This window comes from Symphalangus syndactylus, chromosome 14 (assembly GCF_028878055.3).
Source record: "Symphalangus syndactylus isolate Jambi chromosome 14, NHGRI_mSymSyn1-v2.1_pri, whole genome shotgun sequence".
Taxonomy (NCBI): Eukaryota; Metazoa; Chordata; class Mammalia; order Primates; family Hylobatidae; genus Symphalangus; species Symphalangus syndactylus.
In genome coordinates this window covers 8,366,331-8,385,622 of record NC_072436.2, presented here as the reverse complement: position 1 = coordinate 8,385,622, position 19,292 = coordinate 8,366,331, and the positions used below count along the sequence as shown (strand labels likewise).

Below are 19,292 nucleotides of genomic sequence, written 5' to 3'. Positions count from 1 at the left end.
TTTTACCACAAAAGAAAAAAATATAGGCCTCCTGGAAAAGCATCTGTTGTGCATGTGTTTGTGAAACGGAGGCATGGCCGGTGGACTCTGGTGCTGTCCGTGAGCCGCCCCGGCTGGCATCAGGGCCTTCTCGTCACTGCCCTCTCTCCATTGCTCCTTTGCTGAGAGGCTGCCCTCTCTCTTTCCCATTTTGGTTGAATTTGGCTGAATATAACTGAGTGGGCCGAATAGTAAATGTGTGAGTGGGTAGGCAAAAGTCAAGTCCTGCCACCCAGTGCTTATTAAGTACTACATAAAAAGGACACAGAATTCACTGGAGTAGAATGTGCCCGAGCTTACCTGAGTCACATACAGCTCTCCGCTGAGCAGCAGCCTTGAAGACCCCACTTCCAAGTGTGACCGACAGCAGCGGTGGGCACAGGGGAAGGGTTGCAGCTGCAGCCCTGAGGTTGGGTCGGCTCCCGACTCTGCCTCTCCTCCCACCTGCTGCTTTCTCTTCATCCTGTGTTTCCTTGCTTGCCCTTCCCCACACCTGCACAGACCTTTGTCAGGGGGAACCCAGGTCCCCGGGGCCTCCAGGTGGAGCGAGCCTGAGCGACCTGACTTTCCAAACCTGCCATCCAGCCAGCAGGTCACTTACCTTCCTCAGGCCACACTGGTTACATCCTCCACTTGTTAGAAGTTGGCTCTTTAAACTCACAAATTGTAGATGCCACGAGTCTTTGTCGTTCCTGCTTTTCCTCCAGTGCTTGAAGGATGGTTGCTGGCATTGAGTAAATACTTGTTGAATGGGTGAGTGAGTATACCAGTGGTGCATATTCATGGCGGAAAGTCTAAGAAGCCTTGCGGAGGATACGAGGCCACTGGTGTGTTGCCCTTTCCCTCCTCCTCCCCACTTCTCCATCTCCTTGGCCCTCCTTTTGAATTGCTTCTAAGAGGTCATGCCTTTAGGTTTCTTGGTTATTTTTTCTAGACCTTTTCTATGCATTTGCAATGTTTTTCCCCCAAAACACCTCTATAACTTACAAAAAATCTTATCTTGATATTGTTCCATTTCAATGGCTCGTTCTTTTTATTGAAGTGCAGAAAATGAGGCATCGAGAGAATCTGCAGCTCCTTGACTTACCAGAAATGCACGTGCCCTTTAATCGGCACAGAGATCAAGAATCAGAACACTCCCTGTGCCCAGTCCAACCCGGTGGGGAAAAGTGCCTGTTTGAAAACAGGGGCCTGATTCTGCGTCCCGGGTGCCCCAGCTGACCTGCTGCTGTGCCTTCAGCAGGTGTCCATGTCCTCGGCTTCATCTTCAGTGGAAACACTTGCTTCACTTCAGCTCCAGGGGCCTTGGCTGGCAGACCCCTCCCCTCCCCCACCTCCCCGACTTTCCCTGTCTTTTCTGTGCCCCCTGTCACAGCTCCTCAGTGAGGACCTCTGTGCCTGTCTTGTGTCACTTTGTGTCTTTAATAAGTTCTGGAACCATCCGGAGCCTCAGTTTCCTCACTGGTGAAATGAGTGGGCCACTGCCTCCCCTGAGAGCTGGTTTCACATTTCATGAGCTGACGTTTATAGAAGCAAATACCCTATTTCCACATTGCTTCTTGGGACGACCTTAAATTTCACAGATAATTTGTAAGAATCTGTGTTTCCATAGGAAATGCTGATATTCTCTTCCTTTTTTAACATTTCTGTATTTGTTTTCCCTGTAATTGGAGCCAGTTGCTGAAGCACAGTAGGATGTGTGCTCTGTGATAGACTAATAGGAAAAACCTTTTCTCTTCCACAGCGCTGCAAACTCCTGCCCCTCCAGCCCCCGGGGAGCGGGGTCTTCAGGGTACAAGGTGGGCCGAGTGATGCCATCTGACCTCAATTTAATGGCTGACAACTCACAGCCTGAAAATGAAAAGGAAGCTTCAGGTGGAGACAGCCCGAAGGTAAAGGCTTTGTAGCCTTGAAGCAGCCCCCGGGGGACAGTGTGTAGCCACAAGGCCCTCAGTGTCACCTGCCTGTCACTCACCTGCCTGTCCAGTGACAGCCCTGCCAGGGCTGGTGGGGATGTGGGCTTGATTCTGGGGTTGCTGCTGACTGTGTTCTTGGTATTGGGGTTTTGCAGGTGCACTCGTTTGGTCATTCAGCGCACATCGTAGGGTCTCCCTAATAGCAGCTGTAGGCCCAGGTGCTGAGGGCTGGGCAGACAGCGGAAGATGGAGGAGTGCTTTGGTCTTTGTGGAGCTCATGTGCATTTGTGCCGGAGTTTAGCCCCTTGTCCCAAACTCTGAAGGTTATGCAAACGCACTCCCTGCCACTCATGTTTGTATAGGGCACGTTTGTCCCTTGTTTGGACAGCAGTTGTTGAGAGTCACACTATGACCTGGCATGTTTGTATTCTTTGACCCAGTAATTTTCCTTTTAGGACTTTGACCAAAGGAAATGGATGAAAGTTTGTATAAAACAATGGAATGCGGCTGTGTGCGGTGGCTCATGCCTGTAATCCCAGCACTTTGGGAGGCCAAGGCAGGGGGATCACTTGAGGTCAGGAGTTGGAGACCAGCCTGGCCAACATGGTTAAACCCCGCTTCTACCAAAAAAATACAAAAAGCCAGGCGTGGTGGCACGCAGCTGTAATCTCAGCTGCTCCGGAGGCTGAGGCGGGAGAATCACTTGAACCCCGGGAGGCGGAGGTTGCAGTGAGCTGAGATCACGCCATTGAACTCCAGCCTGGGTGAGAGAGTGAGCTCCCGTTTAAAAAAATAAAAAATAAAAAGAACGCAACCTCAGTGTCCCTAGGGAATGGTGATTAGGATATTGTGGTTCCACTTAGGGAATAGCATGCAAAGTATTTGCTGATATGGAAATATTCTGGATGTAATGCTGAGTGGAAGAAAGAGAGTAAGAACCATGCATGGTATATTACTTGACATATTTAGGAAATGTGATCTATCCCAGCAGAACGCAGCACAGCCATGAGAATGAATAAGCCACAGCCGTGCATCCCCCACCTGCAGCCGACTACAGCGTCTAACACAGGGTGCTAGGCAAGGAGGGTGCATCGTGTGTGGCGCCATTGCTGTCAGGCTTAAAACTGGACAGATCTAAGTTGTATTGTTTAAGGATGCAGCCAAGTGGTAAAACTTGGTAAATCCCAGCAAAATTGTGGTCACTCTAAGAAGTCAGTCAGTAGTAATGGTGGCCTCTTTGAGAAGTAGAGGTGGTGGGCTGAGAGGGCCCATACGAGCATGTTGGGGATGCTGGTGGTGCCCTGTCTCTTGACCTAGTGTACTGATGTTCACTTTGCAACAGTTTGTTCAGCTGACATAAATGTATCATGAGCTTTTCTGTCTGTTTTATAGGTTTTTCAATTTAAAAAGGTTTTAGAAACAGAAAAAAGATCACAGGGAAGTACACCAACAGCATAGGCACAGTGACGAAGGCTTTGTTAGCTGTTTAAAGGAAGAGACGTAGCGGGCAGCGTGGCATGTACTGTAGTCACAGCTGCTCGGGAGGCTGAGGCAAGAGAATCACTTGAGTTCAAAGCTGTGGTGAGCTACAATCAATCCTTGAATAGCCACTGTACTCTAGCCTGGGCAACATAGCAAGACCCTGTCTAAAAAAAAAGAATTAGGTGTGTGGAGGGTCTCCTTGTGATTACATTTTTCTGTTTAGAAAAAAAAGCGATAGGCTGGGCGCAGTGGCTCACGCCTGTAATCCCAGCACTTTGGGAGGCTGAGGTGGGAGGATCACGAGGTCAGGAGGTCGAGGCCATCCTGGCTAACACAGTGAAACCCCGTCTCTACTAAAAATACAAAAAATTAGCCGGGCGTGGTGGCGGGCGCCTGTAGTCCCAGCTACTCGGGAGGCTGAGGCAGGAGAATGGCGTGAACCCGGGAGGCAGAGTTTGCAGTGAGCCGAGATCGTGCCACTGCACTCCAGCCTGGGCGACAGAGTGAGACTCTGTCTCAAAAAAAAGAAAAGGACAAATTTGACTTTGGGAGGCCAAGGTGGGCGTATCACTTGAGCTCAGGAGTTTGAGATCAGATTGGACAAAAAAGCAAGATCCTGTCTCTACAAAAATACCAAAAATTAGCCAGGCATAGTTGCATGCGCTTGGAGTCCCAGCTACTGGGGAGGCTGAGGTGGGAGGATCACTGAGCCCTGGGAGTTCAGGCTTCAGTGAGCCGTGATCACACCACTGCACTCTGGCCTGGGCGACAGAGTGAGACCCTGTCCCCAAGAAAGAAAGAAAGAAAGAAAAGACAAACGTCCCTCTGCTCACTCTGAGCTGTTAGTGCTAAACGCAACCTGTGCTGTGGAAGCCCATGTGGGCGCATCTGATGTCCTTGCCTCCTGTCAGCCTGCCTGTTTCCCATTCCATTTGTGTTTATCCTTGAACAGTCTATAATTGTTCATTGTAAAACTTCATGTATATAGTATCATCTTGAATGTATTTTTTCATCCAACATTATCTGCTGCTCTTCATCCATGTTGACAAGTGTGTTGCCCAGAAGTTCACAACCAGGGGTGATTCCCTTTCCCAGTGGGCTTGTGCCTATCAGTGTGGGTTTCAAGTTGTCACTGTGACAGGGAGCCACCAGTGGCCTTGAAAGAGCCAGGACCAGGGATGCCAGCCTGTCAGCGGGGCACTCAGCAGCCAGGATGTCTCCGACCCCAAGGTGAAGCCTCCATGGGGCTCTTCGTGGGCCAGGGGGCTCCTCCTCGTGGGCGGCAGGGGCTCCTTGTGGACGGGTATTTGGTGAGTCCAGGGCCTCTGAACAGCCCTGGCCACCCCTGGTGCTTATGCCTGGGGAGGGGTGCTGCTGGCTCTGAGCCCTCAGCCAGCCTTACCCACCCCTCGCCTGTACCCCTGGGTTAGCTGACAGGATCTGGTCGTGGTTGAGGTGCTTTGCCTTGGACTCACTGAGGTCAAGCAGCCTTTATTTCTTCATTTTTGACATTTGCATTTTTTCCTTATGTAATTTTTAATGTTCTTTATAGTTTTCCATTTGTGTCCTCCATGTTTTCAAATTATATTACTTTTATAGTAAGAAAAATGAGGTATCAGGCTGGGTGCAGTGGCTCAAACCTGTAATCCCATCACTTTGGGAGGCCGAGGCAGGCAGATCACCTGAGGTCAGGAGTTTGAGACCAGCTTGGCCAACATGGTGAAACTCTGTCTCTACTAAAACCACAAAAATTAGCCGGGCCTGGTGGCAAGTGCCTGTAATCCCAGCTATTTGGGAGGCTGAGGCAGGAGAATTGCTTGAACCCGGTAGGCAGAGGTTGCGGTGAAGCGAGATCGTGCCACTGCACTCCAGCCTGGGCGACATAGCAAGACTCTGTCTCAAAAAAAAGAAAAATGAGGTATCAGAGGAACACTTAAAAGCACTGAGAATCTTTAAATCTGGTAAATTTAATACAAAATGTGGTAACTTCAATATTCTTTTTTTGTTTGTTTTTTTAAATACAGGATGATTCAAAGCCACCTTACTCCTATGCACAACTAATAGTACAAGCAATTACAATGGCTCCTGACAAACAGCTCACCCTGAACGGAATTTATACACACATCACTAAAAATTATCCCTACTACAGGACTGCGGACAAGGGCTGGCAGGTAAGTGCCTTTCAGTTTGCTGTTAAATAGAGGCTAATGGACACCAAGAAGAAAGTGGAGCGGCTGCTGTATGTAACGCAGGCACAGGGTAGGAGGGTGGGAGGGGGTTGGAGCCTCTGGTGCTGAGAGGAAGAGGAGTTGGGGGCCGGTGCTGCCGTGCTCTGCCTCACCTTCTTCGTGTAGAGCAGAAGGAAGCATGGTTCTGGAAGAGTGTCCGGGCCTGCGTGCTTTACTGTTGTGGAGATGCATGTGTCTGCATAGGATTTGTGAAGTGTGGATTGTTTATTTCCCTTTGACCAATGCAGTTCATATTTGAAATGTAGGAGAAATTTAAAACCCAGCCTGTCCTTCCCTTTGGCATTCTCCTGTCTTCCTCATCTAGTCCTGCTAATGGACAAGTTTTGAAGTTTGCAGAGACAGTTTTCAAACCACGTTTTACCAAGGAACACTTAGAAGACATCTTAACCAATTGGCCGGGGTAAAAAACAGACGAACGTGGTGTGCCCTGTCTCAGCTGGGGAGCCCACCAGCTCGTGGAACCCCGGGGCTACCCGCAAAAGACACTTTGAAATCTGCAAAATACTCCTTTTGGTCAGCTCACACACCAATAATTTTTTTTGTTGTTTTGAGTCAGAGTCTCACTGTTATGCCAATAATTTTAACCCTTTAGGCTATGTAGGTTTTTTCTCTGTGTATCTGTGTTGTATTGGCTGTTTACTGGATGTATACGAGAATCTTGCTATTTGAAATAATTTGGCAGTGGGTAGGTTTGAAATATAGAATATTAAAAACAGTGAGAGAAGAAATGTATGTATGCTTATAGTTTTTTAATTCATTAAGTAATCAGGAACATCTATAGAATTTCTTTGAGGCCTTCATTTAATGAGTAAATGATCCTGAAAAAAACATCTAAACTATATGGCTTAGTGGTAAGGGTGGTGCAGGGGCAACTGTTTTCTATTTAATGAAGGGAAAAAACCTTTTTTCTTTTAACCGCAGATGTATTAAAAAATAGCCTACCGGCCGGGCACAGTAACTCATGCCTATAATTCTAGCACTTTGAGAACTGAGGCAGGTGGATCACGTGACTCTAGGATTTCGAGAGCAGCCTGGGCAACATGGCGAGACCCTGTCTCTACAAAAAATAAAAAAAAATTAGCTGAGTGTGGTGGCTCATGCTTGTGGTCCCAGCTACTCCAGAGGCTGAGGTGGGAGGATCACCTGATCCCAGGAAGCAGAGGTTACAGATAGCTGTGATCACACCACTGCACTCCAGCCTGGGGAACAGAGCAAGACCCTGTCTCAAAAAGAAAGAAAAAGCCTACCAGCCACATCTTCCATATTTCCTTTGTGGAGGGGCTTGGGGGTCTTTAATCATGGAAGGTACGGAATGAGACCCAGCCTCCCCTCTGGCCCACCTTGTGCCCTCCCACCCCCATACCTGGAGTATCTACACCCTGTCCTGCCTGCCTTCCTATTTATAGCAAGGGGGCATCTCTTAATTGACCATTAGGAAAATGCTGGATTTGGAGAGTAGTTCCATATTCAGTTACATGTCAGGGTCTCTTAACGTATTGCATGCTAAATTCTGGCCACATTTACTCTATAAAACTGAGGCTATGCTTCAAACTATATATACACACACACACACACGCACACACACACATTCACACACTCTTACACACACACACACTTACACAGGCACTCTTACACACGCACACACACACTCTTACACTCACACACTTACACACACTGTTACACACACCCTCTTACACACACACTTACACAGGCACTCTTACACTCACACACACACGCACACACACACTCTTACTCACACACTTACACTCTTACACACACACGCACACACACACTCACACTCTTACACTCACACACTTACACACACTCTGTTACACACACACTCTTACACACACACACTTACACAGGCACTCTTACACACACTCACACACACTCACACACACACACAAAACCAGACAATAACTTCTACCCATGTTCCAGTGACCATGGCTTTATGGCTTTGTCAAGGAGAGAAACTCCACATGGGGTCCAGCTTGCTCTGTGGGAGTGTGTGAGGGTCCCTGAGTTTACAGCTTGTTCTGATGGTTTGAGATACCAGTTACCTGGGGCTTTGTGAATGTTTTTCTAAGAAGCTTTATTAGACTTCAGTGCTTTATTACACTTTAATATGTTTCTCTTAAGTGTTATTTCTGTGTGTTTTTTCTAACATTCGTTTATTTGAGAACTACCTATGAAGAGGACAAGGCTTTCTTGCTAAAGAGGGTGGATGGATAAAGGCCTGGCCTCAGTTTTGGGGGGGCCCAAGTCAGGACAGGCCTTTTGGGGAGCAGAACCCTTGGAGCAAGGCTCTCCTGGACCACAGTCGTGAAGTGGCGAGGACCCCACGGGACCCCTCATGCATGCACTGCTTTCTGTCGTCTATTGCAGGTGCCTGCACAGCTCACGTCGGCAGGGAATGACAATCACACATCAGGCACCCTTCTCTGCTGAACTGCTCTTAAACTTGTTTCTGTTGAAACATTTTCTTTCCTGTCTAGAGCAAGGTCTGTAAGTCTACAGCTGCATCTCTTTCCCCAGTACGGTTGCTCCTGTGTCATTTCACACCTCGTGGCTCCAGCTAATTAAGTGGGAGAGGGATTGGTTTCTCCAGATTCCCCCTAGTTCATGGACATGTACTCTTTTTTTTTTTTTTTTGAGACGGAGTTTTGCTCTTGTTGCCCAGGCTGGAGTGCAATGGCGCGATCTCGGCTCACTGCAACTTCCGCCTCCCAGGTTCAAGCGATTCTCTTGCCTCAGCCTCATGAGTAGCTGGGACTACAGGCGTGAGCTGCCACACCCGGCTAATTTTGTATTTTTAGTAGAGATGGGGTTTCTCCATGTTGGTCAGGCTTGTGTTGAACTCCCGACCTCAGGTGATCTGCCTGCCTTGGTCTCCCAAAGTGCTGGGATTATAGGCGTGAGCCACCACGCCTGGCCAATGTACTCTTAATTTCTTTCTGTCCTCAGCTGTACCCTTGGCTGTCGGAATACTGACCCTCACGGGCTCTTCCTCTGCCATGAGATTCTCTGAGCCACCCTTCCCAGTGCGTCAGACCTTTTTCTGACTTCGTCCCTCCTGGCTTACAACAAAAGCCAGGTATTTTGCATTGTCTACCTATGGTATAGCTTTTTGGTCAATCCACAGAGGACATCTGAGGGTGAAATGAGATGGTCTGAGGAATCCTATTTGAAAAGATGCCATATATCTTTCCTTTGTTTGCATTTACCTCCTATGATTTGATATTTTCATCGTACAAAAGTATTTAATAAGTGACACTTTAGTACAGAAAAACACGGAGCTTGTAGCTTGTCCTTTAAAACCAGGATGGCCAAGTGAAAAGTCAGTACGGATTCTTATTTTTACTATTAAAAAAAAAAATCAAAGGGACACTGGGCATTGAACTAGTATGTTTTTTCTTCTTTCTAGAGATGACATACGTGTTTTCTGATAAGTAATGTACCACACATTGCACTAAAGCAAAGCGGCAAACAGCCAGTAAAGCTGTGCCCTGCCTGTTGCTCCCGCCAGGCTGGACCAGTGGAACACCATCTTGGTAGGAGAGGAAGAAAATGCAGAGTCCCTAACCCAGAGAGCCTAACAAACTGGTTTATACAGAAAGGATCTTCAGCAAACACACAAACTCACTAACATGCTGTAAGAATGTTTTAGTCTATTTCTAGCACACAGCATACATTCATAGGTGCCCAGTCAAATAGGAACGAACGCCAATGTAGAAAGCATTTTTGCCTTCACAGCATTAACACCTAAAAAGCACACGGCATATAATACTTTGATCTTTAAGTGGATAATCATGGAAGTCCCAAGATCATATCCACTAGATTAGCCTGAGTATTCATCTATAAAAATATGTATTTTTAAAATAATGCTTAAAAGAGACTTCTAGTAGAAACAGTGGGACTACATCAGGACCAGAAGACAGTGACACAAGGACTGCAAATGTTAAGACTAGGAGTGGCTTTTCACATGGAGCTTTTATGTAGAGGACGTCTCTTTCTGTTGATTCCTACAGCCGTGACAAGCTGTGATCACAGGAGATTCTGGAATCTCAAGCTGGGCTTGAGTAACACCCTAGATAGACACCAGGAACCCCACTGAGGCTGAAGTACCGAAACTGTGACCCCTGTGAGAAAGAGAGAGAGATGCACATGCACAAAGTTTCACATAGAGCCTGCTGGGACAGAGGGTGGCAGTGCGTTCATCCACACGTCCACACCAGCGTGTGTGCTCGGGGAAGGACCCCCCAGGTGGAGTGCTGGACATGGGCTCGCTCCAGAGGCGTCTGACTCAGAAGCTCCTGAGAGAAGTGTCTGCTTGAGGAGGGGAGGAGTACTACGGTTAATGAATACGAGAAGGTGTTTCAGGAGAAATAGGTCTGGGAGGGTTAGGTCATTTTGGTTTTGACCTGTTAATATTTAACATAAATGAAGAATTACAAAACAGAGTCAGTCTTTTTCCAAGATGTATTCTGTCATCAAGAGCTGAGCCTGTTGGGCTGGTGACATCCAGAATGTTCCAATTCATTGGCTGGAGGGAGGACCCAGTGCTGCAGATTATTCTGGGAAGCTGGCACAGAAGATGATTGACACAACGAAGTGACCACTAAGCCACTGCTTAGGTCTAGTCCTCGGCCTTCTTTTTCTGCTCTGTAGTCCAAAACTGTGAAGGTAGCAGCATGTCGAATATGTCACCAGCTGCTTCATTTTTATGGTGCTGTAATGTGGTGGTGAAAGCTGCCATGTTGAATCCAGGAATCTGCTCCAGCAGCTGTTCTTCAATATATTTTTCTACCAAAAAAATGTATTCAGGCTGGGCGCGGTGGTTCACGCCTGTAATCCCAGCACTTTGGGAGGCTGTGGCCGGCAGATCACCTGTGGTCGGGGGTTCGAGACCAGATGACCAACATGGAGAAACCACGTCTCTACTAAAAATACAATATTATTAGCTGGGCGTGGTGGTACGTGCCTGTAATCCCAGCTACTCAGGAGGCTGAAGCAGGAGAATTGCTTGAACCCACGTGGCGGAGATTGCGGTGAGCTGATATCGCGTCATTGCACTCTAGCCTGGGCAACAAGAGCAAAACTCCATCTCAAAAAAAAAGAAAAAGAAAAAAAGAAAGATGTTCATTAAAAATAGGTGTGTAGGTGAGTTTATTCTCTCCCATGTCTTCAAACTCGAGGTAGTACTTGTCCATGAAATTTCTCTGTAATAACTGGAACCCGTTATCCATGCTAATGTCCTCTAAATATCCAACCACAACAGCAAATTCATCAGAGGTGGAGGAGAAAGACAGCACAAAGCTCTCTTCTTCTAAGGCGTCCATCACTGCAGCCCCGAATAGGCTCCTACCCTGCCTGCGGCCCAACCTGCATGCAGGGCGCGGCGGGCGGCCGGTTTAAGGCCTCGCAGCCAAGGCCGCGGCCTGCTCACTGCCCAGTCACGGCAGCACCTGCGTGCCAGGCCCAACCCTGGGTTAGGGCCCCGCCGGGCCCTCTGTGCGTACTGCTGACACTGCGGGTCAAGGCCTCGGTGACTCCAAAATGATTTTTTATGGTTTTATAATTTTACTTAACCCAGAATTGAGATAATTGTTATGACTATGAAAAGTTTGAAAAGACGAGTCTCTCAGCCTCCAAAGGGACTAGAGCTGGTTCCTTTTATTTATTTTTATTTTATTTTATTTTTATTTTTTGGGGACAGAGTCTCACTCTGTCGCCCAGGCTGGAGTGCAGTGGCGCGATCTCAGCTCACTGCAACCTTTGCCTCCCGGGTTCAAGTGATTCTCCATCCTCAGCCTCCTGAATAGCTGGGACTATAGGTGCATGCCACCACCCCCGGCTAATTTTTGTGTTTTTACTAGAGATGGGATTTTGCCATGTTGGCCAGGCTGGTCTCGAACTCCTGACCTCAAGTGATCCACCCGCCTTGGCCTCCCACAGTGCTGGGATTATAGGTATGAGCCACTGCACCCATCAGTTGATCTCTTTTAAAGGGAGGACTGTGCTCTGGACTCATCCTCACCCTTGCACTTTTGGAAGCGTTCCTGGACATTAGACCCATCCTCTGAAAGGAACTTGGCCTGTTCCTTCTCCTCAGTTTCTGTACACATCCTTACTGTGCAGAATGCACACTGGAGGGCACCCAGGGCTGGGTGAGGTTAAACAGACAAACTCTCCTTGAGAAACGTGAGGTCTGCTTAGGAAGGCTACAGGAAGGCACAGAGGAGAGCCCCGGAAGGGAGGGAGCTGGTGCCCAGGGAGGGCTGATTTTCAGCAGACGCTCAATTCGGAAAGCCTCTGGGGGAAAGATAATTTGCTCAGAATTGCAAATCCTTTTCTTCCTGTTTAGCGTTAAAGAGTAACAGCCCACATTTTCTCTGAAAGCTTTAAAATTTCTGAATCATTAGAGTCCAGTCAATGTGGTTTTAATACATGTAGCAACAGAATGAAGGAACATCCATCCTGGGTTTGATCAAATTACAATGGCCTTAAATTACCTTAGAAATATAGTTACTTTATTCTATTTGTGTCTACATTAAATGTCTCATTAATTCCTCATATTTTCTGGAGTCTAGTTGGCTGGCAAATCACAAGTAATCTTTCCTCATTTGCCCTTGGAGTTGTTGTCAGGGAGATGGATTGGAGAATAAAATAGGTTAGAATCTATTCTGATGCTGCGGACTGGGTTCTTTTACGTTTTCAGGACAGAAAATAGCAGCTCCCCAATTCCGCAGACTTACTTTGCGTCTCGTAAGTGATGGTAGTGGTGACGCAGGGGCAGGGCTTCTGGCCCGTGTCACGTTCTTCTGCTCACATGGCTGGAGTCTGGCCCCGAAGTCACCTTTTCTGCTTCCAGATTCCCACTGTGCTAACCTTCTTTCCTCCCAACAGCATGCAAATTAAATGACTCCACATCAGTCAGTACAGCCACAGCCTTCACTTTGGGGCTTGTTGACTGTTGTCTGCTCTTCAGCCTCGGACCCTGTGTGGGGCAGTTCTTTCTGAGTCCCCGCTTAGGAGGACTGGTCCTGGTAGAACAGCGAGAGGGGAAGCCGTCCTTCTCAGGCAGTGGCTGGGATTGCCGTTTGCACTGCTTGAGGGTTTTATATTACCATTGTCTGGGTTTGCTTTTCTTCAGTCACAGTCTCAGAATCTACCTTCTACTTCACAATTAAAATTGGTCACAGTCTCAGAATCTACCTTCTACTTCACACTTACAATTCTGAGCGCAGTTGGCAAAGCTTTGCCTTCTGTGTCTTTGTCGGGGCACCAATAACAGTCACGTTTGATTTTCTGGAGGAATTGATAGAAAGATTGGGCGTCAGCTAAAGCCAAATAAAACATTATAGCAGGTATCTGTGGTTATTAGAATATTTGAAATCTCATCTGATGCCCTTACCTGTAAACAGTTTCACAAATCCCACACACGGCCTAGCCCACCTCTCCATGTCACCCATGAAGTAGCTCCCATCCACAGGGCCCAAAGGCGTTAGGATGGCACTTGAACAGCCCCCGAGATTGGTTGTAAAGTGTTATTTTATATGTTGGATTTCTTTGACAATTTGGAAATTCAGGCTGAGGCTTGCAATTCTAATAAGGTTAATTGGGGAATTTAGAAATGACTTTTTGGATAGCTCCAGATTTTGTTTGGAGCGATCACCATTTTAACACTTTAATAGCTTAATTTTAAATCTACAGATTAATGTAAATTCACAAAATGTTTCTGTGAACCCATGACTTTCGTCCGGCTTTGGCTGTGATGGTGCAGCCTGAATCAGGTCACAGCGGGGGCTTTCTTCAGGTTGTCTGTAAACCCTTAGCTGGGCTTTTTTTTTTGAGATAGAATCTTGCCTCTATTGCCCAGGCTGGAGTGCAGTGGTGCGATCTGGGCTCACTGCAACCTCCTCCTCTCAAGTTCAAGCGATTCTGCAGCTTCAGCATCCTGAGTAGCTGGGACTGCAGGTGTGGGCCACTGTGCCTGGATGATTTTTGTACGGTTTTTTTTTTTTTTTTTTTTTTGAGGTGGAGTCACACTGTGTCGCCCAGGCTGGAGTGCAGTGGCGTAGTCTCGGCTCACTGCAAGCTCTGCCACCCGGGTTCACGCCATTCTCCTGTCTCAGCCTCCCGAGCAGCTGGGACTACAGGTGCCCGCCACTACACCCCGCTAATTTTTTTTATTTTTAGTAGAGGCGGGGTTTCACCGTGTTAGCCAGGATGGTCTCGATCTCCTGACCTCGTGATCTGCCCGCCTCGGCGTCCCAAAGTGCTGGGATTACAGGCGTGAGCCACTGCACCCGGCCGATTTTTGTATGTTCAGTAGAGATGGGGTTTCACCATGTTGGCCAGACTGGTCTCAAACTCCTGACCTCAACTGAGCCACCGTGCCCGTCTGGCTTTTTGTAATAGAAGGAATGATGCACTGATGAGGAGCTGGGAGGGAAATTTTTCCTGTTTACCTTACGAAATTATTTCAAAGATCAAATAAAAAAACAGGCACTTTGCCAAGTCCTCTCTTCCTGGACGATGGTGTCCATCTGATTTTCAGCCTCCTGCTCATTTTTCTTTTTTGCTGGTTTACCGAATACTTTATACTGGATTAATTTACTTTTAATGGCATGACAGATTCTGTAAGCTAATTCTGTGCGAAAAAGTATTTTAACAGAATGGCTCACATCAGCTGTTTGTCTCTAAGCAGGGAGAGGTTGGCAGCTAAGTCATTGCCTCCACCTGGAATGCTCTGTGCTGACAGTTGCAGTCCTGGGTTTCCCACCTTGAAAGGAGATGGAGTCAGAAATGGCCTCTGTCCTCGCTGTGCGGATTGCTCATCCCTCCTGTTCCCAGCTCCCCACCCTGCCTCCCGGGGCCCGTTCTGCCACAGAGTGCGCTGTCCTTTCCTCATTGGAAGCTCATAGCAGCCTTGGGCTGAAGGGCTCAAACCCTAGGCTGCTACTTCCCTTGAGAATTGCTCACCAAGGCGGGAGGGCTGCTCCTTCCACACAGCACAGCCTGTAAACGTCACTGTCTGTCATCGTTTGTAAGCATGATGACTGGGTTTCACGCTCCTCCATAGGATGGGCCTCCCTCGGACCTTGTTACGTTGTCAGCACATTACTTGTGTGACGCAAAAGAAAAGAAAATTCACTCTCGCAGTCTGCCAGGCCCAACATGCAGGTTTCTGCTTTGCAGGGCACTAAAATAAGGACACGTTTTTATTTCTCAGCAAATAAATATATGAATTCTACGTATTTTTTTATGTTTCATAGAATTCAATTCGCCACAATCTCTCTCTGAATCGTTATTTCATCAAAGTGCCGCGTTCCCAGGAAGAACCAGGCAAAGGCTCATTCTGGAGGATAGACCCAGCCTCTGAAAGCAAATTAATAGAACAGGCTTTTAGGAAACGACGGCCTAGGGGCGTGCCCTGCTTTAGAACCCCTCTGGGACCGCTCTCTTCTAGGTAAGGAAAAAGAAGAACAAAAGGCCTCACTTCATGCTCACTAAACTTACCTTCAGTATATTGGGAAAATTTCCTTTTGAAAATGAAGGAACTACCAAATGCCTTATGATTAAATGTTGGGATGGGGATTTGAGCAAAAGTGATGGGTGCTGCCCAGGTGTTTCTGGTTCTAGTGGTGGAAACATTCGAGACGATTTGCAAAGTTTAAACTGCACTCAACGCAGTGATTGTTGCTTCATGGGGCTCATCGCATGTTCATACCAGAGCCACGTTGACGTTTTTCCTTTCCTTTGGCACAGGAAAAGTTCTTTAAAACTACTTTTCAGGCCGGGTGCGGTGGCTCACGCTTGTAATCCCAGCACTTTGGGAGGCCGAGGCGGGCGGATCACCTGAAGTCAGGAGGTCGAGATCAGCCTGGCCAATATGGTCAAACCCCGTCTCTACTAAAAATACAAAAAAATTAGCCGGGCGCAGTGGCGCGCACCTGTAGTCCCAGCTACTCGGGAGCCTGAGGCAGGAGAATCGCTTGAACCCGGGAAGGCATCTAGCCTGGGCAAAACAGTGAAACTCCGTCTCAAAACAAAAACACACTACTTTTTAGCTGCTTAAGCTCGAGTTGGCTTATACAGTGTTAATTTGCCTGAGTTTAAATACTTATTTTTAGCTTCATGAATACTGTTTGTTTGTTTGTTTTTGAGACGGAGTCTCGCTCTGTCGCCCAGGCTGGAGTGCAGTGGCGCAATCTCGGCTCACTGCAAGCTCTGCCTCCCGGGTTCACGCCATTCTCCTGCCTCAGCCTCTCCGAGTAGCTGGGACTACAGGCGCCCGCCACCACGCCCGGCTAATTTTTTGTATTTTTAGTAGAGACGGGGTTTCACCGTGGTCTCGATCTCCTGACCTCGTGATCCACCCGCCTCGGCCTCCCAAAGTGCTGGGATTACAAGCGTGAGCCACCGCACCCGGCCATGAATACTGTTTTTAACCAAAAAAAAAAAAAATTAAGCGTAATGTAAGTCTTAAGTGCCCACGGACTTGCTCGCTGCTGGCTGCTACTGTCTGTGCACAGGAGCTGCTTAGAGAGGGCAGCCAGCTCTGCCCCACAGCCATGCCGCGTGTCTGGGTGAGGGGCCCGTGATGGCTCTGTCACACACAGGCTGAGCCTATCTTCCAGAGTTCACAGGCGTACAGAGAAGTAGAACTTACACAACAGTACCTGGTTGTCAGGAGACAAATGACACCCCCTTTGCAAAGTGCACTTATTAAAACAGCAAGTGCTTTCTGAGTGCGTCACCTGTAAAAATGCAATGTCTTCTTCTTGGTGACACAGGAGTGCCCCAGCCTCTCCCAATCACGCTGGAGTGCTGTCTGCTCACTCTAGTGGTGCCCAGACCCCTGAGAGCCTGTCGAGGGAAGGTTCGCCGGCCCCCCTGGAGCCTGAGCCTGGCGCCGCACAGCCCAAACTCGCTGTCATCCAGGAAGCCCGGTTTGCCCAGAGCGCCCCAGGTGAGACAGCGGGAGAGGAAGCAAGGGCCAGAATCCAGGAAGCCCGGTTTGCCCAGAGCACCCCAGGTGAGACAGCGGGAGAGGAAGCGAGGGCCAGACAGCGTGAGCCAGACGCGGACGCCTGGGCTCCACAGAGAAGAAATAGCCGGACTGAAGGCCTGCCTGTCGCTCTGTACCTCATACTCGTACCTGAGTGTGATTTTATAGGCCTTGGAAAACTAATAGCACTGGGAGTGTTTTTTAAAAATCAATGAACGTTCTTTAAACGGCACTGTGAGTAGATGCCTGAAATAACTTAGAATTAACCTGTTTCTTAGTTTGTCATTCAAAAATCCATGAAACACCCTCCACACCCCCCACCCCCGGCAAAAAAAAAACAAAAAACAAAAAAAAAAACATGAAGTAGACAAACCAGACACTGGAAGCAAAAACATGTCTGGTGTTTTTTTTTGTTTGTTTGTTTGTTTTTTTTTTTGAGACAGAGTCTCACCTTGTCGCCAGGCTGGAATGCAGTGGCGCGATCTTGGCTCATTGCAACCTCTGCCTCCCAGGTTCAAAGAATTCTCCTGCCTCAGCTTCCTTAGTAACTGGGACTACAGGCACACACCACCACGCCCAGCTAATTTTTGTGTTTTTAGTAGAGATGGGGTTTCACCATGTTGGCCAGGATGGTCTCGATCTCCTGACCTCGTGATCCACCCGCTTTCACCTCCCAAAGTGCTGAGCATACAGGCGTGAGCCACCATGCCCAGCCTAACATGTCCATTTTAAGGAATAGGTAAAACAGTTTGCAGTTTACTTAGAAAGTCATAATGTGGAATAAAAATGTGTGCCCTGGGGAATTAAACAAACAAACATAGTGTGGAAATGTGTCCAAACTAAGTCTGTTACAGTTGACAGAAAGTGAATTAGATCAATTGGGATTCCTGGCCCTGCTGGCCCAGAGAACAGCCCTCCCCTGCCCACTGGCGGTGGCCCCTGACAGCCATGTCTCCCTCTCTGCTCTAAGCCCCCAAACCACAAAGGGCAGAGGCTGGGTGCCAGAGGCTCTATGACAGCCCCACTCTGTTTTTGAACTTTCTTCCTCCCTTCCCCTCGTTACAGGAGGAAGGTGTTGATCCTAGGTGAGTGTGGCCCTCGTCTTTCTGGCCTACAGGGGCACTTTCTTCTTTTTTATTTTTATTTTTTTGTTCGTTTGTCTTGAGACAAGGTCTTGCTCTGTCACTCATGCTGGAGTACAGTGACGTGTTCTTGGCTCATTGCAGTCTCCACCTTCCAGGCTCAAGCAGTCCTCCCTCCTCAGTCTCCCAAATAGCTGGGGCTGCAGGCACACACTAACATGCCCAGTTAACATTTGTCGTAGAGACAGGGTCTACCTATGCCCAGGCTGAACTCAAACTCCTCCCACCTCAGCCTCCCAAAGTGCTGGGATTACAGGCGTGAGCTACTGCGCCCAGCCCAGTTTCCTCTTATATTGAGTATTGACATTTTATTTTTCATAAAGAAAGAACTGTGGGAAGAGGTGTTACCAGATATCTAAATAGAGCCAAAATTGCATTTTTAGCAGTTAGAGATAGGAATTAAATACCCCTATTAAGATATTACACCTCCCTCATTATTAGTAACTTTACTATTTTGAGGTGAAATAAGGCCATATCCTGTATTTGAAATTAAAGTTTGTATGTTGCTTGTCAGTGCTGAATGTGAGAACCTTTGTTTGTAGAAGTCAGTATCTGTAAGTGTCAGTCCTGCTGTGTCTTTCACCAGGGTCACCTCTGTCCAGTCAGCCAGTCTTAATCACCGTCCAGCGGCAGCTACCACAGGCCATCAAGCCTGTCACCTACACTGTGGCCACCCCAGTGACCACCTCGACCTCCCAGCCACCCGTCGTGCAGACGGTTCACGTCGTCCACCAGATCCCAGCGGTGTCGGTCACCAGTGTGGCCGGACTGGCCCCAGCGAACACGTACACTGTCTCTGGACAAGCCGTGGTCACCCCGGCAGCCGTGCTGGCCCCTCCTAAGGCAGAGCCCCAGGAGAACGGAGACCACAGGGAAGTCAAAGGTAGGCAGGGGGGCAAAGGAGAGGGGAGATCACAGGGAAGTCAAAGGTGGGCAGTGGGGGAAAGGAGGAGAGGGGAGATCACAGGGAGGTCAAAGGTGGTCCGGCGGGGGGGAAAGGAGCTCGAGAGGGGAGATCACAGGGAGGTCAGAGGTGGGCCGGGGCGGGGAAGGAAGAGAGGGGAGACCACAGGGAGGTCAAAGGTGGGCCTGCGGGGAAAGGAGGAGAGGCTGCCCCATCGGCCTTAAACTCTTGGAAGTCCATAAGATTTGCTCATCCTTGGCCGGGTGCAGTGGCTCACGCCTGTAATCCCAGCACTTTGGGGGGCTGAGACAGTCAGATCACCTGAGGTCAGGAGTTCGAGACCAGCCTGACCAACATGGAGAAACCCCGTCTCTACTAAAAATACAAAATCAGCTGGGCTTGGTGGCGGATGCCTGTAATCCCAGCTACTCAGGAGGCTGAGGCAGGAGAATCATATGAACCCAGAAGGTGGAGGTTGCAGTGAGTTGAGGTTGCACCATTGGACTCCAGCTTGGGTAATGAGAGCGAAACTCTGTCTCAAAAAAC

The 19,292-nt window shown here is 48.4% G+C and overlaps 1 protein-coding gene and 2 pseudogenes across 3 annotated transcripts in view; 2 read left to right on the top strand and 1 right to left on the bottom strand.

Annotated features, from left to right (window-relative positions):
- FOXK2 (forkhead box K2) overlaps positions 1–19,292 on the top strand; it is an 84,861-nt gene that overhangs the window by 48,486 nt on the left and 17,083 nt on the right. For 2 of the 3 annotated variants that reach the window (XR_010115507.1, XM_063617140.1), the window contains exons 3-7: positions 1,784–1,931; positions 5,462–5,608; positions 14,965–15,158; positions 16,486–16,727; positions 18,429–18,725. Coding sequence is in view for 2 of the 3 variants with exons in the window: in XM_063617140.1 (XP_063473210.1) it covers positions 1,784–1,931; positions 5,462–5,608; positions 14,965–15,158; positions 16,486–16,727; positions 18,429–18,725 (1,028 nt within the window). In the remaining variant the exon portion in view is untranslated. The remainder of the gene's footprint in view (positions 1–1,783; positions 1,932–5,461; positions 5,609–14,964; positions 15,159–16,485; positions 16,728–18,428; positions 18,726–19,292) is intronic. The other variant, XM_055240528.1, reaches the window with a different exon arrangement.
- On the bottom strand, positions 10,177–11,039 carry LOC129463247 (ADP-ribosylation factor-like protein 2-binding protein; annotated as a pseudogene).
- On the top strand, positions 14,729–14,823 carry LOC129463364 (uncharacterized; annotated as a pseudogene).